Here is a 23531-nt window from a genome sequence, read left to right on the forward strand (position 1 = left end):
AAACAGCCGTTAGGTCATTCTCCGCTGGACAAGAGGATGGAGAGGAAGTGCTGGCTGTTCCACTCCACCCTTGTGGCCACGTCCCAAGAGGGCTCGTTCCATTGGCTCGGGCAGCACTGCATGAAGTTGTTATTGCTCAACCTACAGCAGTCAAAGAACTGAGTGGAGAACTGTGCCTCAAAAGCCATATTTTTTAAGCAACTGGGAGAACTGAATTAGTAATTAATAAGTTTGGAGGTGAACAAACTCTTTCTGGAAAAGTCCGGATAGGTAAGTATTTTCAGCTTTGAGGGTCACGTGATCTCTGCTGCAAACATTCAACTCTGAGTTATCACGTGAAAGTAGGTCACAGGTGACACGTAAACAAAAGGGTGTGGCCGTACTACAATGAAACTTTATTTACAAAAACAGGCTGCAGGCCAGACAGTTGCCCATGGGTCAGTCACACTGCGTCTGCATCCTGCTTGATACTAAACATTTAAGACTACACAAACGTATCTGGCTCTATTTGTCCAGAATTATTTTTACTAATATAGTAGCAAAGGAGGTAAGGCAAGAAGTTACCTTTCCAGAAGGATGAGAGATCACACTTTTAAGATTTTCAATACATATTTAATTTTTTGAAAATCTCAATGGAAACTAAATACTGTTACTACAATATTGTTATTTTAATTAGTCTTCACTTTAAAAAGCATAGATTCCTTGTGGGGGTTGGCCATGATTATCATCTAAAAATCAACTAGAAAAATAGGGTTAAAGACCCATCATTTTTAAATGAAAGAGCGCTTCAAGAAACAAAATTAAAATACCTAATTAGTTCATCTAAAAGCACCTGGAAGAAGAAACAAACACCAATCTAAAAAAAATGCAATCCAAATGCAATAATTTCTCTTTCCTCTTTAACAGGTAATCAGTATCTGTATGTTCAAATAAGAGTGATAATAATCATATACTGATCAGGAATATTCATGCTCTGCTCATTATCACCTGGCATCTCATAAAGACTGAACTAGTCTTGAAAATAAGTTATAAGTAGAAACATGTAAATGAATACATAAATGTGTGTGCTGAGTCTCCATTAAAAACAATGTCAACAATAAAACCTCAGCCAAAGTTTTCCAGCGAGTTCCTAAGTTACCCGTATTCCATGCCTGTAAGTTCTATAGCATTCATGCTTTAAACAGGCGTCAGAAATGACGCCTATTAACATTTCTGTCCACATTTCAGACTCTGAAAACCCCCTACTGTTCTCCTATTTTCCATTATAAAAATGTAATTACCTCTCTGATACTTCCTTGAAAATATCATTGAAATTTACAGAAGGGGGGGTGTAGGCAAAAAGTGACTCTAAGATAACGTGTACATTAACGTAGAAAAGGCACATTACCTCCGTAACAAATAAGCTCTGTGCTTCCTCTTGAGCATCTGCGGGGACCGTGGAGCACATGTAGCGACCCTGTCGTCTCAGAGTGGCCGTCTGTGAAGGAAAGCATGGGGAGAGGGTTTGGTTACTGGAAGATGGAAAGGCGCCAGCCTCGGGGTGCAGCCGGGCCTCGCATGGAGACAGTCCCTTCTTCAGTCTCCGCCAGTCCTGCAGACAGCTCTTCTCCTTCCTCCTTGGGTCACACACCACGGATCCCTTTTGGTGCCAGAAAGCTCAAAGACGGGCATGGGGCAATGGCTCCCACTTCTTTCTGAGTCAGAGCCCCAGTGAGCCCTCCAGGGAGTCCTTCCGCTCCCACCAGGCAGGGTAGGCCCCCTTTCAGAAACCCTAACCCTCGCCAGCCCCAAGTGCTTGAGCTAGTCCCACTACATTGCCTTTTACTTGTCTTAATTGCCTTTTTCTAGTGTAAAATAGACATACCATAAAATTTACCATTTTAACTTTTTTCCAGATTTTATTTCATTTTTTTTAAAGTTTATTTCTTTACTTTGAAAGAGCGAGAGCAAGAGCTGGGGAGGGGAAGAGAGAGGGGGAGAGAGAATCCCAAGCAGGCTCCACACTGCCAGTACAGAGCCCAATACGGGACTGGAACTCATGAACTGTGAGCTCATGACCTAAGCCAAAATCTAGAGTCAGACACTTAATGAACTGAACCAACCAGGCGCCCCAATTTTATTTTTTTTAAGCAAACTCTACACCCAATATGGGCTCGAACTCATGACCTTGAGATCAAGAGTCACATGCTCTACCTACTGAGCCAGCCAGGCACCCCCATTTTAACCACTTTCAAAAAGTGTACATTTCAGTGGCATTAAGTACATTCACATTGCTGTGCAACCATCATCACATCCATGTTTTCTTTTTTCCGGTTCTATTGAGAAATAATGGACATACATCACTGTATAAGTTTAAGGCATATACAGCATGATGGTTTGATTTACATCTATTGTGAAATGAGGACCACGATAGGTTCAGCTAATGTCTATTCTCTCACTCAAATACAATAAAAAGAAAGGGAAAAGGGAAAAAAAACCCTTTCTCCTTGTGATAGGATTTGCTCGCTTAAGAACTGTCCTAGATACCACACAGCCGTGTTCACTGCAGTCTCCAGGTTGGACCTCACATCCCTAGTCCTTATTTATCTTATGACTAGAAGTTGGACCTTTTGATCTCCTGCATCCAATTCTTCCTCCCCATACCCTCCATCTTTGGTAACCACAAGGCTGATCTCTTTTTCTATGCCTTTTTGTCTTGTTCTGTTTTATTCCACATATACGTGAGATCACACAGTATTTGTCTTTGTGTTTGATTCATTTCACTTAGCATGATGCCTGCAAGGTCCATCATGTTTTTGCAAATGGTAGGATATCCTCATTTTTTATGAATTAATATTATTCCACTGTAGATACATATCACAACTTCTTTACCCATTCATCTAACAATGGATGCTTGTTTCCCTGTCTTGGCTACTGTAAACAATGCTGCTATAAACACTGGGGTACAGATATCTTTTCAAGTTAGTGTTTTTATTTCCTTTGGATACAGTCCCATAAATGGGATTACTGGATCATACTGTAATTCTACTTTTAATTTTTTTTAAGTATTTCTTTTTTTTTAAGTTTTTTATTTTGAGAGAGACAACGTGAGTGGGGGAGGGGCAGAGAGAGAGAGAGACAGAATTCCAAACAGAATGCCAGCTGCCAGCTGCAGACCCCAACGCTGGGCCAGAACCCCCAACCTGATATCATGAACTGAGCCAAAACCAAGAGTCAGACGCTTAACCAGCTGAGCCACCCAGAAGCCCCTCTATTTTTAAACTTTTGAGGGTCCTCCATACTGTTTTCCACAGTGGCTGCACTAAACCACAATCCTACCAACAGTGCACAAGGGTTTCGTTGTCTCCACATCCGTGCCAGCATCTGTTCTCTCTTATCTTTTTGATGACAGCCATTCTAGCAGGCATGAGGTGACATCTCATTGTTCACCAACAACTAGTGATGGTGAACTCTTTTCATGGACTTGTTGGCTTTTTGTACACCTTTTTCAGAAAATTGTCTTTTCAGGTCCTTTGCCATTTTTAATCTGGGTTATTTTTGTTGTTGTTGTTGTTCAGTTCTATGAGTTCTTCATATATTTTGGATATTAACCCCCAGATATGTGGTTTGCAAATATTTTTTTCCCATTCCATAGGTTATCTCTTCACATTATTGATGATTTATTTTGCTGTGCAGAAGCTTTTGAGTTTGGTGTGGTCACACTTGTTTTTTTGTGTGTTTTTTTAAATTGTGTTTCTTGTGTTTTAGGTATTAATGCCCCCCAAAACAATTATCAAGACCCACGTTAAGGAGCTTTATTCCTATGTTCTCTTCTAGGAGTGTCATGATTTCAGGTGTTACATATAAGTCTTTAATCCATTTTGAGTTCATTTTCACGAGTAGTGTAAGACATGGGTCCAGTTTCATTCTTTCACATGGGAATAGCCAATTATCCCAGCAACATTTATTGCCTTTTCTCCATTTAGTATTATTGGCTCCCTTGTCAAATATTAGTTGACCGTATATGCTTGGGTTTATTTGGGGCTCTGGATTCTGTTCCACTGTTCTACTTGTCTGTTTTTATGCCTATACCATACTATTTTGATGACTACAGCTTTATAGCAGAGCTTGAAATCAGGATGTGTGATGCTTCCTGCTGTGTTCTTCTATCTAAAGATTTCTTCAGCTCTTTGAGGTCTTTTGTGGTTCCAAATGAGTTTTAGGACTATTTTTTTCTACTTCACATTCATCTCTTACTTGCCTTTTATGTCCATGCTTGGTCACTGCCACACCCCCAGTGCCTCACAGCATGGTAACCAGGCAAGTAGAAGGTGCTCAATCACTATTCGTTGAATGGATCTATGAATTGTGAATGCTACCTCCCCTCAAGAGGCTCAAATGCTTACTTTAAATAATAAAATGCCTCATGACTTTAGGCAGGAGCAAATCCACTCTAATTAACATCATTTGGAAGGGACTATTTTGCCAATATGAGGAAACCGGACCTCAGGCTTCAGAAAGAAATGTTCTAGATGTTTTCTCCCATGGACTGTAATCCTTGGATACTATTAACAGATCATAGTTACAAAAACAGCATACATGGAAAATATTTTGCAAAGAGAGTCTACCCTGTGGTAGCGCTTCATGGCTACTTACTAAACTGGGATCCCCTAGCATCTGCCCCAGATGTTTTTTCTTCCTTTGGCTGGAGGAAGCTTGGATCAAATGTGTGATCTCCCTCCCCTCTGGCACAGGTTGAAAACTTCAGTGCATATATTTTGTATGTAATTTAATTTTATTTCCTGTCCCTGTTTTCTCAATGTTGTGTCTCCTTCATCTATTTAACTCTTTTTTGGATGGTGTCAATCTTTGAAAGTAATCTCAAACCCTGTTTTTAGAATAAGCCTCCTTATTCTAAAGGAAAGGAAAGAAGGAACTCCATTCTCCACTGAAGTCCTTCATGGGTGAATTCTTAATTCATTCAGTCTCCAAAAGGGCTCTGAAGGCCCTTGGTCTTGGTTTTTTTGCAACTATCACAAATGGTGAATCTTATTACTCTCACCTGTTCCCAAGAAATGCCATAGAGATGTGTGATGATAAGCACCAAAGAGGCATAATCTATTCAAAACGTTTCCAAGTAACACAGTGATTATTAAGAGATTGTCAGAACTGTTAAAAATCAGGAATAAGAAAAGGGAAATTGTTTAAGAAACTGTGTATGCTTCAAAGAAGGATACATTCTATATCCCTACTTGATGTATTTTGATCTATCATGATTTTTTAAACTAATTGTTACACTTTTAAAATGTTCAGGAAATGCTCAGTTCAAGAAAGTCACTTGAGTCACTTCCAGCCCATTTCCCATCACACCACTAGTCAAAAGACAAAATGTATTATGTTTTTCCAGTGGTATTACCAACTCAAGAAACTTTTTTTCAAGGTTTTATTTTTAAGTAATCTCCACCCCAAAGTGGGGCTTGAATTCACAATCCCAAGATCAAGAGTTGCACACTCTAATGAATGAGCCAGTCAGGTGCCCCTCAAGAAACTTTAATTATGTGACACTTTTCCAAATACTCCTCTAAGGTGAGAGAAATAGATATGGATCAGAGACAATGCCATTATGTTCTCACTTTAAAAAGAAAGCAACTTTGATCCTTAAAGAGAGACCTGGCCTTTAGCAGATAAGACAGCACTGGGCATAAATAAACCAATCATCTGTGTACTTACCACCACCCACCAGTACCAGAATGCTAGGTTTGAGTCCATTACTGATCAAGTCCTAGCTCTGATTTTGACAAAGCTTAGTTTTCCCACAAGAGCCCTTTTTCCTCTGGAGACTTCATCCAAATAAACAGCAAATTTAAAAAAAAAAAACCATTCACTTACATGAGACACACTTCTGTAGTACACATCTAGCTTCATGTTATTTTTATGTCTAATTCTTATTGTATACAAAATTGGATGTTTTAGATAACCTCTTTTCTATATAGCTGGCTGCTATCCTTCCCTATATATGACTGCTGTCCCTCACACCAAAAGGTGCAGACAATTTTCCTCTCCTTAAACCTGGGCTGGCTTTGACCAATCAGATGAGGCAGAAATGGCACTGTGGCAGTTCCAAACTTAGCCCTTAGGAGAACTAGCAGCTCTGTTCCTCCTTCTTAAAAGACGCGGACATAAAAAGCCACAAAAAAAGTTCTACTACTTGAGACCACTATGCTATGAGCAAGTCCAAACTAGCTATATGGAGAGACCACATATAGAAAGATGCCCCACCTGCCCACAGCTGGTTCCAGCCATCCTGGTTGAGGTACCACAGTGTAAGTAAGGAAGCCTTCTTGGACATTCCAGGCTCTGCTGACAGCAAGTCAAGCAGAACTACACCACTGAGCCTGGATCAGATTTCAGAATCGTGGGAAATGAAAAATTATTGTCCTGAATTAACTAGGCTTTGGAGTGGTTTGTTACTCAGCAATAGCTAACTGTAACAAGATGCTAAGAGATTAGGAACACGTCTTAATTAACGTACTGAAGAATACTGCTCTTTTCATGAAAATGTTTTCAAATACTAATCACAATATAGAGGTAGGACAGAAGCACTGAAGGGATACATGAAACCGCAACTTGGTTTCTTCATTTACCTTTCTTGGGACATGTGTCAATGTCCTAAGAGTAGACAAGCAAAATAGAAAAAAAAAAATGTCTGTTACACTTTGAGAGTAGTTATTAATGGTTTCTCGTCCTCTAAAACATTGTACTGACCATTTTACAGTTCAGCATATCACTTCATCCATCCATCCATCCATCCATCCATCCATCCACCCATTCAACCATCTGCTGTGTCATTACTTTCTACCACCAGACACTGAACTAGCAGTCAAGACACCAACTTTAATGAAATGTAGTTGCTGTTCCTATAAAGCTTACAGTCTGAAGACAGAGGAAGATGAGGAAATAAATTATCAGAGAGCCACAAGTACTACAGAGGAGTACGAGAGAAAGGGGCACAGAAGCACAGGCTGGCATGAAAGGAAAGAATGGGGGAATCTAAATCCAAAGGGGAGGGGAAAAGAACATCGGGAAGATGTGCACCAAGGCAAAAACACTCAAGCTAAATTGTGCAGGATGAGTACAAGTTGTATTCAGTACAAAAGGGGGAGAAGCTTGGGAGACAAGCTTACCCTTCTAAAGTTAAAAGAGCAAAATCAAGACATAATAAATGAGATTGTCTCTTTGCACCCACAGAAGAGACCCGTTAAATCCTAGAACTATAAATATACCTTATCCCAAAGGAAAAACTGCCCAGAACACTAATTAAAGAACACCTAAGAATTAAAAACCCTACCAGCCTATAGCCTAATCAATAGTTTTAACTCTTCTGGGGAAAGAATGGGCCAACAGAAAGAACAGGGCTTGTATGACCAGAGCAATTTTGTCAGTGTCTTTATCACCATTTAAAAGGAAAGGCTGGGGGCGCCTGGGTGGCTCAGTCGGTTGAGCGGCCGACTTCACTCAGGTCATGATCTCGCGGTCCATGAGTTCGAGCCCCGCGTTGGGCTCTGTGCTGACAGCTCAGAGCCTGGAGCCTGTTTCAGATTCTGTGTCTCCCTCTCTCTGACCCTCCCCCGTTCATGCTCTGTCTCTCTCTGTCTCAAAAATAAACATTAAAAAAAATAAAAAAATTAAAAAAATAAAAGGAAAGGCTGGAATCCCATCAGGCCGGGGAGGGGGGGGGGTGCTGAGACACCACTGACTCCTGGACTTGGCACCAATGAGGAGCCACCACTTGATGTCCTCTATTCACAAGGTCTTCCCACTCACTGAATCCAGCTTCATGAATCCACTTGTTTATAAAGGGATTCCCATTTAGACTTTCCTAATTACGGAGAACTGACACGGCCAATGAATGTATTCTGATCTGCTTATTAATTCTAGTTCTCAATGCTCATTATTAAATGCTATTTGGTTTGTCCTCTTGTGAGGCTGTCTGTTACAAGTCAGTTCTCTGAGCTCAAACAACTCTGGTCACATTGACCAAACTCAGTCTCTGGACTTGCAAAGCTAAGAGCTGACCCCAGACCTTGGTGACTTATCAACCACAGCCCATGAGGCCCTGTCTGGTAGCTCATCAATCTCTGACTCCATAATCCAAAACTCTCCTGCAGGCACATGTCCTACTTCCTCCTATCAGATTGTGGATTCCTCTAAGGGCAGGAGCAGATCTTCCTATCTGTATCTCTGGGCTAGGTAATCAATCTTTCAAGAATGAATGAATAAAATAGTCAATGGAGATAGAAATAGGACTCTACTGAAAATCATCGATTACTTGTATATAACTTTTTTTCTGTTATTACAAAAACTTCTCCAGTCCATTATAAAAACTGACAAGGGAAGACTACAGCATAAGTGAATGCTCTAATTTCTCCAAAGACTTTTTTATTAAAAGTCATATTTGGGTAATAGTCTACTGTATGCCAAATCGATTCACATTAAATTTCTGCAGTTTTATTTATCTGGCTTATAACAGAGTCCCAATCAATACCTGGAGATTTATACTCAGTGAACACTAAAGCCCTCCTCAAAAGTGGACTTAATTTTCTTTTCCACAGTTGTGGTATTCTTTTCTCCTTTTTTATCAGTTAAAATCATATTCCTGCTAAAAGATGGGTCTGTATCCACTTTATATAAATCAACATCAAGGTGGACATTCAAAGAATATCAGTCCCATTCTTATGTTTGGAAATAAATCATTCCCACGCCACTGAGAGAGCTCAGCAGTAGCTTTCTCCTCAGTAGATCTCTACATTTGCAAGGGGGAAGGGAGAAGCATTTCACTATGAAGCATGATAAGATCTGCAAATTAAATCTAAACACAGCTAGCATCTCCGGCAACCATTTTGAATAGAAATCTCATGGCACAAAGCACAATTTAAAACAAAAGCCCTCTTCTAACTACTAAAATAGTCTAAATTATTTTCAGTCAGTTACTGTGACTTAGGTTAAATGCTGATAGTCTTGGACACATGGAGACCCTTTATTACCTTGGCCAAGTAGGGACAGGAGTCTTATGAGGAATTCCAAAGAATGCCAGGAGTAACTAAAAAGAACAATTTAGAACTGCTAAAGGAAGAGAAAGTGGTGAAGTCCTCACCCAAAAGGCTTAGAAGGTGGCACAAGGACACCTGAGAGCCCAGGTCAGTCTTTAGGGGACTTTTTCCTTTAATGGAATGAGTTGAAGGAGTTCAGGGTTTCCCGCAGACCTGAACAGAAACAGCAGAACTTATAAGTATCTCTCAGCTTAATTTAATGGAAGGACAAATGTCAAATAGATCCTCTGTTACTTTAAAAACTTTTTTCTCTCTTGGTTGAAATGACTCCCTGCAAAGACTGGGGTCACTTCAGCGGCTCTGAGCCATATCTGGATGCGTGGCCCAGGGAGGCAGGGCTGTGCACCACCTAAAGGGACATACGGGCAAACCATACAGAGGGTCTGCTCATCTGGGCCAGCCCTGGGGCATCCTGGCATTTCCCGACCCTCTTCTTCATCACTCACAGCTGTTCCCTGATGGCCTGCTGTAACCTTGGTTCTGCATCTTCAACTTGGCAGCTCTCTCTACGAATGGAATTCTTGACCCCAACCTGGCCAGGGTTCTCTCCATCAGGGCCAGCCACCCCACCACCCTGACCCCACTGAGGCTGGGGCACCGAGAAGCTCTTGTTTCAACCCACAAGAAATGTGAGGTGAATAATGTAATTAAACTTCCTACAGAAGAATCTGAGAAGTGATATTGGAAAGGGTTTTGAAGTGAGAGCCAGGAAACCTGAGTGCTCATCTGAGCTCAGCCGCTAATTAGCTGTGTGATCTTGGGGGGAAAGTTTTAACTTTCCACATCTGTAAAATAGAGAGTTTTCTAAGGATCTCCAGGCTTCCTTTGTAATTTAAAAATCCCACAGTTCTGTGAACATGGAATTCTAAGTCTATATCTCTCAAATGGCTTATTATCTGTGCTTGGAGAGAAACTAAAAGACATCCAAGAAAATAAGATGAATACTATGTCTGCTTTGATTGATTACCCCATTTATTTTTATGAAAGGAATTGCTGGATGAGAAGGAAGGCAGAGTCACTTTGTAGACTTAAATAAATATAGGGCGAGTCTTAACTGAGACATGCTTTCGTGTCCTTATTTCTTTACTCTTCTGACCCTCCCAACCCATATGGCACGGGACTTTATATTAATCACTTTAGAATGGGCATTAAAACTGTAACAAAACAACTCTCTTAATTCCTGGTGGGAAGCAAGCATAGCTGCGGCTGCTCAAAATATCCTATTTTATAAGATTTTAATGAAGAGGCTGAAACAAAAGGCCCACCCTTCCCCTGGGCCCTGTGAACAATGAGACGGAGGATAGATCCCAGAGAAGTGGGTGGGCTGCAACCTGAGCTCGCTGCGTGTGTCCACCGACACTGTCTCCCCATCTCTCCTGTTCAAAGGAGCACAGGGCTGGGAGTGTCCTCTCTCGGACAGAAAAAACAAACATCACAGGCAGCCCAGAAGGCAGTGCCGGCCTTCAATCAGGAAGGGATGGCTCCTCGAGTGCTCTGAGCAGAACGACTCCGAAGAGTTACAAGAGGTGAAAAAGGTTCTCTTCAAGAGGAAGTAAGGGGTCAGTTAGGCACATGGCTGCAGGAAGTTGAGAGTGAGGGAAATTTCCTAGGTGCCTGGGGTCTTACCTCTAAGATGGGCCCTGAGGCCTGCGGACAGCCTGAGGTCAGAGAGGGGGGCCCAAGAGGCACTCCAACAGACATGACCTGCTGGCCAGAGAAGCCCACCAGGTCTCAGGGGCTGGTCAGCTCCCATCTGCCCTTACACAAAAAGGTGGACTCCTCTGCTTAGCAGTTAACCTACCTGGTTTGTAATTCTATGCAAAGCATCCTATGCTTGTATTCGTTTTTGTGTTTGTTTTAATTCACCTAGTAGAACTATACTTTGAAACCTTTGAGGACTTGATGCATTTGCAGAGAAATAGTACTTTGATCTTCCAGGAGAAGGGCGACCTTGGGGTGTGGTGGGAGGCGGCCAGCACTCGGTGAGGGGAGGGAAGTGGATGCTGCCAGAAATCAAAGCCCAGGCAGCCTAGGGAAGACAGCTCTTCAGGCTGGCGTCCCTCAGCCTGGCCCATCTCCTTTACTAAACAAGTAAGCCCTGGGTTGAATTTATATTGTGCTCAACTGGGCCAAATGGACAGCATCCACTTCAATGTTCTAAAGTTATCTTGGCTTTTCAACTATTCCCTGTCAGACAGGCAGCTCTCAACACCTCCTTCCTTTCGTCTCTAGCCCTGAGCCAAACTGCAGGGTACCTCACGCGTCTGTGAAGTTAGGTTCCTTTATATCATATGCTGGAAACCGGCCTTGGTTGCATCTGTCTGTGCATGAAACATCACTACTAGACAACTCTGGGGACGTTTCGGTGACTTGTCGAGCACAGTGTAATGGCACCTTTCCACATGTCTGGCAGACGCATTTGTTTCAGAGCAGATGACTTACTTTGAGAGGACTCAGTCCCAAGCCAGGCTGGAAACTAGAACTCACGCAGGGCGTTCCCCACATCTCACTGCAGAGATCACGTCTTGGCGGCTGACCCACAGTGTTCTAGTAACATCAGACAATCCCGTTTTCAGTTTCCTGAGAACTCTCAATGCCTAACTCACTAATAATTAAGAAAATGGACAAAGCATGGGACAGGACAAGGGTCTGGAGAAGGAACCCCATTTAGGTTTCTGGAGGGATTTAACAAAAGACCACTCCATAGGAACCCATTAAAACCCTACAAGGGCTGAGACACGCTGAGGGACGCCTCTCCCTCTCAGCTCCTCTTCGCTGCCCCTGCAAGCTCCCCGGGCTCCCACCCTGCACTTCCTGTCTCCGCTCACTCAACAGTACCACCCCCATGTGCTGTCAGTGACTTTCCTTGCTGGACACCCTCAAACAGTGCACTGATCTGGGGTGCTCTCGCGTGCGCCTCAGTCTAGCACCCATACCACTATGCCCAGCTCCCCTCCGTAGTCCCTCGTACCACCTGCCAGTCGTCTCTCCAAAACTCTCATCTGATAGCACCAGGCCTCCACTTAAAACCTTTCCATGACTCCTCGCTGCCACCAGAATCGAGTCCAAGCTCCTCAGCAGAACCTAAGCCCACAGCCAAGCCGCTGTGATGTCTTTTCTGGGCTTACCTGCCCTTCTTCAGCCCTGTAGCACATGGGGACTTCTGACTCCCTCGGGCACCAGACCATCCGCCTGGCTGTGGAGCTGTTCCCACCACCCACATCTCCCACCAGGCTGGAGATGCCCAGACTAAGCTATTCATCTTTGCTTCTCTAACACCCAGCAGAACATCTGCCACATCGTAAATGTTTGCTGAGTGAATGGGCAGCGGAGATTTTAAAATGGGGATTGTTTTATTCAATTGTAAGATCGCTTAGGGTTCCAAATGAGACAGTGTCTCAGAACTGGTGAGACATCAGGTAGCTTCTGTCACATAATGTCCCGTTCCCTAAAATGTCACATACATTTGTAAGTGTCCGTAGACCTTTGAGAGCCGTAAAAATTTCATTCTGCTACCTTCTCAAACCCCCAAAATTATACATTACATAACTGCCCAGATGCATTAAACTATAACTAAACAAGTGAAATGTTCATCCTTCATGACCAGACTCATCCGTTAAGTTCAGTTTTTAGAGATTTTGTTTGGCTTATGTTTGGTTTGGTATTTGAAGCTTGTTTTCCATTGCTCTTAAGTACCAACGCATAAGAGAGAATGAAGAAGGGGAGAGGGGTAATCCAGAAAACAAGGGGGGGGGGGGCTTGGGTCATTTGGGGGACACGTGGCAGGTCCAGCTTCACCATGAGTAAGGGGCTCCACCTGCCCCAACATCACATGACTTTGAAGACATGGCCATCCTCAAAACTTAACGATGTTACATAAACAGGAAGGAGGCTGCTTCCTACGCCCTCACCTCCCTCCCTGCCAACTGGGGGACGTCAGCCAGGTGTACAAAGAGCTTTCCTGAATGGTGGTGTCTCTTTGGATTCTTGTATATCTATGAGAACCCAAATTTTGGGGCAAATGTTATCCCTGAACAACAGATTAAGAAAAGTGAGTATTAAGAAGGCTTATCACGGGGGCACCTGGGTGGCTCAGTCAGCTAAGTGCCCGACTCTTGGTTTTGGCTAAGGTCACGATCTCATGGCTTGTGGGGTCAAGCCTCATGTCGAGTTCTGCGCTGACATCACAGAGCCTGCTCATAATTCTCTCTCTCCCTCCCCACATGCTCTCTGTCAAAATAAATAAACTAAAAAAATTTTTAAAGAAAAAAGAAGGCTTATCACTTACTCCAACACCCAGATTAGTAAGAGAGACCTGGGGCTAAAACCTTGGGTCACATGACTAAATCTTGGGTCTTGCCTGGAGAGCACCTACCATCCCTCTGATTGACTTGTGTTCCATTTGGTAACATTACCTTGAGGAAGGTACAAGCCAGCCCACTTTCTTGTTTCCGAGCTCTCTGTGTATGGCTCTGTAGGTCCTCCTCTAGAATGCAATTTTAATTGCTAGCTAAACAGACCATATGTTTGTGTGAACACCTGGCATAGTGAATATGCCCTTAATTACATATTCCAAGATACTGGTAAGCTTTCCTCCCTCACGCTCTCCTCGCTGCTCAGGTGTAAAGTTTCACTTATGCGTCAAGGAGGGTTCCTCTCAAGTCCCTCCATGCGTTTGCCAGTGCGGTGCTCCGGTCATGTCAGAGCATCAGGCCTCCGCACTTGCGCTCCTCCTGAAATGCCACCCAAAGTCTTATTTTAAACAAGTGGAGCGGACATGACGCTTTGCAGACTAAATGCTACCCAGATGAGGAAGTCCTGACTCAACGACGTCTGGCATCAGGGCACTGGGCTGAGCTTCCTTACTCTGTCCTCTCTGGATCTCACACACACGCTCACATGCAAGCTCGGGGTGCTGCTGGGCACTCCGAGCAGGACACACTTGGCAGTGTACAGGCTCGGCCAGGCAGCCCTTCTGGAAAAGGGCAGAGCAATGGACACGGCAGGACCCTTTTGGGTTGTAGGAACCACACAGATTTTGAACCTAATAGCATGATCAATGGCATCTGGTAATTCTGACGCCAAAAACCTAGATCTTCTCTTTAAGAACCTTTTGGTTTTGTACTCAATCATATTGTGTCTCCTTCCCTTCTACTCCCCTGATCTGCTACCTTAAGATAGTTTTACAGTTAAGATAATTATGACAAAGAATGATACTCAGGGAATGTTAGAGGTACAGTATAAATAAATCTCCATCTGCTTACACCGTCTTAGGATATCGCCTGGGCTTAGAACTTCCTCTGTGTCTGTTAGTTGTGTTTAATAACCTAGGACAAATACATTAACCACATAGATAATACTGCCCCCCCTACCCCTCATTGCTTACAAGTCTGGTGTGCGCTTATCCATTTCTACCAATTGTGGGACATTCACCATTCTCTCCGGCCTGTGTAAAATGTGAGCTAAACATTCTTTTTAAAAAAGCAAAGAAGAAGATTTGAGGAAGGGAGGGAGGGAAGAAATGTGATCTGACGTGGGGAATACACACACATAATGGTGGACTACTAGATTTATCTGGTATCTTTTCCTCTACATAAGAGAATCAAATCTTAGATTCACTTATGCAGGTGTGTGTGTGTGTGTGTATCCTCTTTCATCTAGTTATTAACGTAGTTAACATCACGTCCTATTTGATCAAAGCTTTCCTAAGCACTGTGCGGTATTTTTAATAAAAATCGTGTCATATTGTGTGTGCCTCAGTGAACAAAAGCTACTTCCCTCGCCAGGCTGTATTGAGGAACAATGAAGAAAATAGCTAACGTGCTTTGTAAATACAGAAATCAATCTGGCAAGCTTTGACGTGAGTGGTTTTGCAGCAGGTACCACAGTTCCCAGAGTTCCCCAGCACCTGGGACACTGTCACACTATGTTCTGCATGAATGTTCCCACCCCCCACTATAACATGGGACGACATGTCCATCACATGTCCTAGTATCAAATGCCACAGAGCACAGCATGTACCCTCCACTGATGGACAAATGGGCCTGCTCTGCCCATAAAAGAGCATGGGGATCCAGAGGGATACCCGTGGTCAGAGAGGAAGACTGGGATACCCACCATGGTGTCACATCAGCTGAACCTCACTGAGAAGCAGCAGTGGTCACAGCCAGATCAGCCTCCTATCCTACAAGGCTGCCACCTTCATTTAGAAAGCATGGCACAAATCAAAGTTCATTATGGTTCCTCAATATATTTCTATGGTTGTGAATGGAGAATCTGGTAGAGAAGCTATTTTTCACAACTGATTTTCACCTTCACCGATATAATACTGAATTGGCACAGTTCCAAGACTGATATCCCTTTAAGTTTGTTTAGCTGAGCAAGATTTTATTTTATTTTTCAATATATGAAATTTATTGTCAAATTGGTTTCCATATAACACCCAGTGCTCATCCCAAAAGGTGCCCTCCTCAATACCCATCACCCACCCTCCCCTCCCTCCCACCCCCCATCAACCCTCAGTTTGTTCTCAGTTTTTAAGAGTGCTGAGCAAGATTTTAAACAAATCAAGGAACAAATGTGATAGTCAAGGTAATAATAACAACCAAATGTTCCTAAAGCATTTTCTTTTCCTGTTGCATTTCCAATAAGAAATAAAAGTTACAATATGTATCTTCAAAGGACCAAGGGATCCATCTCAAGCTTAGATTAAATGCTCAAAATAGTCATTTGACCTATACCTATAACTTAATTCTTATTTCTTTTTTTTATTAACTTTTTAAATGTTTATTTATTTTGGAGAGAGAGACAGACAGACAAACTGCAAGTGCAGGAGAGGCAGAGAGAAGGAGACACGAATCCGAAGCAGGTTCCAGGTTCTGAGCTGTCTGCACAGAGCCCGATGAGGGGCTTGAAATCACGAACCTCGAGACTGTGACCTGACGAAGTTGGACGCTTAACCGACTGAGCCACCCAGGTGCCCTTTACTTCTTATTTCTATTTGACTTTATGTATCATGTAAGTTCAATAGCCCCGGCAGTTAGGCTGAATGTGTTTATTCTTAAACTGTCCAAATTTCTATCACACGATTTAGTGCTTTGTTACATGTTGATTCACCTTACCCATGAGCTATCCAAGGTCACCCATGCCATGACCCATGCTGACTACCAAATGCCCACCTGTGTGATCTCAAACACCAAAGTGCCCCTTCTCCAACTGCCACTTTCTATCCCTCCAGCTGTCCCACACCAAGCATTTCTGCTCGTTCACCCATAAGGTCCTCTACTGCCTTCTTTTCTCAGTCTAACACGTACCTCTAAAGATTCCCCATCCGGCCAAGAGTCCATGGGAAGCCATTTTAGGACCTCAGATGCCTCACTCTTGGGCCCTGCAGTGATTCCCCACCTCCCACACACTCCACCTTGCCACACTCCCACCTTGTTTTCTCTTCTTAGTTCTCAAGCACTGACATTCCCTAAAAGGCTGTTTTCAACAAAATCTTAGGTGGAAGGAGCCCACTCTCGGTTGGTGATTCATATATTCTCATTCTCTCCCTCCCTCTCACTCATTCATTCCACTCAAGTGTTGAATTCCCGCTCTGTGTCATGTGTTTCCAGGTGCTTGGGAAACATCCGTGCACGAGACTCAGATCCCTGCTCCCACAGAGCTCACATGAATAGATACGTAAGTATGTTGGAAGTGGATAAATAATGTGGTAAGAAAAAAAATTAAACATAAACAAGACTAGGAATGTCAAAGGGGGCGGGAGAGTAGGGCAGTCATCGAGGACCTCACTAAGAAGGTAATATTTGTCAAAAGGCTTGCAGGAGATGAGAGACAGCTGGGTAAAGGGTGCATTGGCAGAGGGGAAAGCCTGAGAAAGGGCCCTAAGCAGGGGATGGCCCAGAGTGAAGAAAGAGCCCCCACAGAGGCCAGGGTGGTGCAGCAGAGATAGTGGGAAGACGGTCAGGGAGGTCATGGGTAGATAAGACCACAGTAGCCCTTCGGGCCATTGTAAGGTCTTCATAGAAGGACTGTGAACACAGGAGTGATGTCATCTGACCTACCTTCCAAACTGACTTTTTAAATTACTCTTGCTACTCTCTTAGGATAAACTGGAAGGGGGCAAGGATAGGATCTGGAAGACTTGATAGGAGACTCTTGCGTTAGCCAAGGCGAGAAAGGATGAGGGCTGTGCCATGGTTACAGCAGTGGAAGAAATAATCAATGACTCTTACTACCACATTACTCTTGCTGTCACCCCCCCCCCATCCTATTCCCCAGGTTTCCAAACCCTCTTTACTGCCCCACCTCCCCAATGAGCTGCACCACCTCTGTGCCAGCCTGATACTAGCCCTTCAGCCCAACCCACCTCTAAATTTCTCAACAGCGAATCCTCTCCTTGCTGCTCAGAGATGGAACTCTCTCCTTCTTCCCCCAAAGACCCTTAATTTCATCCCCAAGAACCCCCAGGGAGCCCTGTTTCAAAACACATCCCTGTGACATTGGCATCTTCAATGTCTTCCCCATTCCTGGACTTCCCTTCTTAGCTCATTCTCTCGTTTTCCCAATCCTGATAAAACCTCTTATTATCCCTCCACGCCATGATGATTCCTTCTCTCTACTACCATTTAACACTAACCTCTGCACCCCACCTGCTCACTTTGTCAGCCCTGGTCAGAGACTATCTTCACGGGAAAGATGTCCTAGGTATCAACTCCCCAGCTCATTAGGAGAGACTTGAGACTGTCTGCCTTTTCTGCCTGCCTTCTTCAACTCTTCTCACTGCCTTCCAGGACCCTGTAGTTTCCTGGCTCTTCCCCTACTTTCTGTCCCTGCTTCCCACCTGCCTCCTTCCTAAGTGAAGGCACCCCCAAGATCCAGTACCCACAGAGGCACCCCATGCCCTTGGCCTCTAGGCTGCTGACTCACATATTTATGGGTGAGCCAAGGAATACCCTGCTTCTCTCTCAGGCTGAACTTCTGCATTTCTAACCACTTCAAGGACTCCTAGCACCTGGATGTCATACTATCTCCAACTTTATACTCCTAGAATAAATTCCTATGGGACCCCACCTCTCTCATGATACTGGTCACATTTTTCTTATTACAAATATTCAGTTATTCTCTCTTCTAAGTTTGGGGCAATTTGAAAGCAGGAACCCTGCCTTATATTTATACCTTAAGCGTCTCACAAGGCTGAGCCCTTTGCACGAGGAGGAGAACTTTCAATTATAAGCTAAACAAATATACTCTTCAACTCGACTGGTTGGTTCCAGCCAAAAAATAAGCTTTTAAGACCTATTTGATAATGAAAGTATGATCTGTCCCTGTTTTCTGTAAAAGTCATCACTTGAACTAGAATTAAAATTCCCATCTCCTGAAGGTCTGGCCAATGTCAATTTAGAAATATTATTTATCCAGATTTTATTCAGGTGGGTTCAATCCTAGACATGAACTAATATCCCAGAAACCACAATGTTCACAGAAAGTTACACTATCGGCCGCTGAATTCCCTCTGATAAAAATTTCGAGGAATTTGTCAAAAGAACATTTTTCAATAAAAAGCTCAAAACAAAGTACTGAGATTATTTTTTTGGCAGCATATAATAAAAAGTGAGGACAAAACACTGTGGAAAGAATTTTTTCTTTTCAAAAGGACAGATGGGAAATGAGATCAGTGACTTCCAGACCCTTTGTAAGTAAAGGGGCCTGGCTTCCTTTTCAGGCCAGTGGTTTGTAGATCATTATCAGTCTCATGTAAGTAGAAGAGGAAAAGAAACAGAGGACAAATAAAAATCAGGATGTTATTTAAAGGGAAATGGATTAGCCACATTTTTCTGTACAATGCTGAGAACACTCAAGGATTCTCCTGTATCTAAACATTTCCAAAAATGAAAATTTCTAGGATTGCCAATTATTAATCACCTTTCCTTGGTGCTCCTATCTTTCCTTTTAAATTCTCTTGTTAGGGAGTATGATATTGATACTAAACCATGAAGTATCAGCAGGAAGAGCACCCGAGAAATTACTCCTCACCCTGACTTCAAATAACTTGAAGGATGACAACAATGCCACATCCACATAGCACAGGAATCCTGCAACCACATGCTCTGGTTTTGTTTTTTTTTTTAACTGTGATAAATTATCTATAACATAAAATTTACCATTTTAAACCGTTTTTAAGTGCCCAGTTCAGTAGCATTAAGAACATTTTCACTGTGGTGCAGCCGTCCCCGTCATCCACCCACAGAACTCTTTTCATCCTGCAAAACCAAAAACTCTGTACCTATTAAACAATGAGTTCCCCTCCCCCCAGCCCCCGACAACCACCAGTCTACTTCTTGTCTCTACAAACATGACTATTCTAAGTACCTTGCGTAAGTGGAATCATACAATATTTGTCCTAAATGATTGTCATCCTGAGCATAATGTCCTCAAGGTCCATCCATGTTGTAGCACATCAGAATTTCCTTCCTTTTTAAAAAAATTTTTTAATGTTTATTTATTTTGAGAGAATGAGACAGAGCATGAGTGGGGGAGGGGCAGAGAGAGAGACAGAGACAGAGAGAGAGAGAGAGACAGAAGGAGACACAGAATCTGGAGCAGGCTCCAGGCTCTGAGCTGTCAGCCCAGAGGCCAACTCGGGGCTCAAACTCACCAATGGCGAGATCATGACATGAGCCAAAGTCGGACCTTACCTAACTGAGCCAATCAGGTGCCCCAGAATTTCCTTCCTTTTTAAGGCTGAATAACATTCCATTATATGGATATACCACAGTGTGTTTATCCATTCATCCACAGATGGATACTTGGGCTGTTTCCAGCTCTTGGCTGTTGGGACTCATGCTGCCAGGAACATGGGTGTTCAAGTGTCTCTAAGTCTCTACTTTCGATTCCTTTGCATACATCTCTGGAAGTGAAATAAGATACGCTCTTTGTATTTCTTCAACACAAATTCTACCCCTTGTTAGTTTACATCAAACACCAAAGACTAATTTTTGTGAAATGTAAACAGTATCCATAAATTGCCTCCCAGCATCCTTTTTTTTATTCATCACTACCTTTCCCATATCCTATCACTTTACATAACTGCACACACATTAGCGAGCTGTGTAACAAGCCAGGATACAGGCAGTTCTCAAGCAAGCTGCAGATTCAGTTAAGAACATCACTGCCACCAGCATCACCTGGTAAAGGACTTCCAGCTGATGGGGAACCATGACTGGAAGCCAATGGTCGAAGCCACACTGGGTTCTATGTATCTGACAAGAAGAGGAGCAGTCCTGGGCATTACTTTGGAGTTATGTGGAGATGGGTCGTTTCTTCAGCAAAATTCAACTTACATTTCTTGATCTAAAACATCCTAACAATAAAGGTTACCTCTGTCTAACTGACTTTTCAAGTTTACCCACAACTTACCCAAGGAAAAGTAACTTCTAGACTCTCACCAAGGAAACTTGATAATGGACAGTAAGTATTAGAGGAATTACGAAAATGGGGGAAAAAATCACTGTGGACTTGAACAGCTTCAGAGGACATGGGATGTGAAGCAGCCTGGGAGGGGTGAGAAGGTTCTAGAAGGTGGAAAAGAAAATAAGATATTGGTGGCAGGGAGAACCATGAAGCCAAGACAGACACAGAACAGAACAGACCGTAAAGCACAGGGCCGATTCTGAAAAAAGAAATTCAGCCAGCTAGTGAGGGATGTAGTGGCCACACATTCCTGCCCCTGGTCCTGGCAGGTAAAACTGGACATCATAAATATTCTGAGGGCTGAGAACTGCCATTTTTTCTTTTTAAAATCCACACTGATTCCATGTCTCTCAGGTTATTTTGTCTGTTTTAAACACTTTTCTCCCACCCTTCAGCAAGTATATTTAAGAAAAAACAATACATATACATATATATATATATATATATATAGTATTGTGTGTATATATATATATATACTGTATATATATATATACATATATATATACACATACACATAAGACTCATCTTCAGAGAACACAGGTATCTTTAGAGGCTGACGAATATCAACACGTGTCCTGCTCTAGAACTGTATGAATGCTTCATCACTATCCATACTTATATTTTAACAAATTCTCATTTTGCACAAAGTTCTATTATTTTAACAGTTAACTAATATTGTTTAACTAGCATGCATGGCAAATTAATCCCCAGCAGCATTTTGTTCCCTATTTGACCTACTTCCTAACCAACTTGCTATTTTTTTTCCATATGAAATACTTTCTCCTGATCTAACTGTTCCCTCTGCTTGTAATAATACAAGGATAATTCCTTGTATTACTCTATTCTACCTAAAAATAGAGGGACAGACAGAGGGCATCTGTGACATTCTAAGACATTCTGCTCAGTCAGCTAAATAGACAGTTATTAACATCACCAAGACAATCTAGCAAGAAAGCACAGTGTGTAAATGTTCTTACCTAAATAGAATATAGGAATCTCCAGGATAATAAATAACAGTATCCAAATTTAAATGGAGCCCATCATAATTACTGTGATAGGGATGAAAGCTGAAATTCAAGCTCCTTAATCTTAATCTTCAGAAAAAACTTCCCCCAAAAAGAAAATAACGCTTGCTTACTCAATCTTGGCCAGTAAAGTGTCAGTAAATTCTTTGCCTTTTCCAGAATATTTATGCCTCATGTCTCCAGAGAAATAGCTACAGGCAAAAGGGACAAAGGAGTTTTTCTCAAAGTTTCAATCATCTGACTCTACAATTACTTGAACATACAAGTTCCTTGTCGCTGGGGTAAGAGGTAATACTAATTAACTGTATCTTTTATTTTATTTAAATCCAAGTCAGTTAATATACAGTGTAATGTTGGTTTCAGGAGTAGAATTTAGTGATTCATCACTTATGCACAACACCAGTGCTCATCACAAGTGCCCTCCTTTATGCCCATCCCCCATCTACCCATCCCCCCCCCCACCCAACACCCCTCCAGCAACCCTCAGTTTGCTCTCTGTATTTAAGATAAATTAACTGTATCTTGTTTCTTTGGTTTGTTTGCTTCTTAAATAATTTTATCTCAGGCGGCAAACACAACTTTGCATTCTAGGTTGCAAACACTTGGGATAACTTTGTTACTCATACGAAGAAGAATATGTACTTCACGCTCAGAGAAACTTGAGATAACCTTTAGCTTCCTCGGAGCACACTACAGGAAAAATATGTCAACATGAAGTATAATTTGTAATCATCTGACTTAACTTCTCATGCTAATAAATTTATTGCCAAGATCACAGGCGAAAGACATCACTCTGAGGTTTCCATTTCCAATTGTGCTGTCTGAATAGTCTATTTCTACGAGGAGGTTTTCAAAGCATCCTATTTTTAGGCATGATTTGAAACCATGTATCACTGGAGGACACTCTGGCAGCAGCATCACGCTAATGGTCAATGCCACTTCCACGGCCTTCCTTGTTTTTCAGGAAGGAATGAAAGAATAATCATTTTCTTCACATGTATCTGTAACAAGTTAAGAAAAAAAACATTTGTGAGAATTCCCACCTTTCTTACAAACTGGAGTCTCTCAAATTTGGTGGAAGAAAAAGCTTCAAGGAATATAATTTAACAATTGTTATTAACATGGAAGTTTCTAAAGACAATGCAGTAGGCACAGAACTATGTGTGGTGGGTGATGTTCTGGGGAATGGGATTAGAAAGAAAGTGGTAGGGGAAGCTTTTAATCGTCAAGTATTTCAATAGTGCCTATTCTGTTTTGTTCTACAAGTACGCAGTACTTTTTAAATTAAACAACAAAGAATCAATGAAGCTTTAAAATAAATAAGGCAGCTCAAGTCACAGAAGACAGGGCTTGGGTGGTAACAGCGCTGGGTAGAGAAGCATCAAGGCAGAAAAGGGGGAAATACCAAGATGAGGTCCCAGGACAGCAAGGGAAGTAACCAGGGCCTCCAAACAGACTGAGATGACTCCAGGCTGCCAGGCCTCTAACACCATTGGGGCCCTATTCTCGTTCCTCACTATCCTCCAAGCTCTTGTGGGTCCCTCAGCCACAGGCCGTTCACAATCTGAAAGACTTAAAGCAACAATCTAGAGAGCAGCTCACGGAAGGAGCCATGCCAGGTCCTCTGCTGGCAGCTGCCGGGATCCAAGAACTGCACCGCATCAGAGAGGTAGGACCTCAGGACATTCCTGGCTACCCCCAGCCCTTCTATGGGAGCCCACACACAGTACAGACACTCTCATGGCAGTTTCCCAAAGTGCCATTCTAAAAGGACGCATGACAAAATCCTCTACTGCTCCCCAGCAAATCCCCTCCTTAAGGGCTAAGGCACTTGGCAAAAACCTTAAACCTCTCTTCAAACAAAGCTCGTAAGACACAGGAGGCATTTGTGTCCATTAAATCAGCCCAGAAGATAGCACTTGAATGCAAAATATAACACACA

At 42.6% G+C, this 23531-nt stretch overlaps 1 protein-coding gene across 25 annotated transcripts in view; it reads right to left on the minus strand.

Annotated features, from left to right (window-relative positions):
• DOCK9 (dedicator of cytokinesis 9) overlaps nt 1-23531 on the minus strand; it is a 291625-nt gene that overhangs the window by 134934 nt on the left and 133160 nt on the right. For all 25 annotated transcript variants that reach the window (XM_043582204.1, XM_043582155.1, XM_043582080.1 and 22 more), the window contains exon 3: nt 1388-1477. In XM_043582204.1, coding sequence (XP_043438139.1) covers nt 1388-1477 — 90 coding nt within the window. The remainder of the gene's footprint in view (nt 1-1387; nt 1478-23531) is intronic.

This window comes from Prionailurus bengalensis, chromosome A1 (genome assembly GCF_016509475.1).
Source record: "Prionailurus bengalensis isolate Pbe53 chromosome A1, Fcat_Pben_1.1_paternal_pri, whole genome shotgun sequence".
NCBI lineage: Eukaryota > Metazoa > Chordata > Mammalia > Carnivora > Felidae > Prionailurus > Prionailurus bengalensis.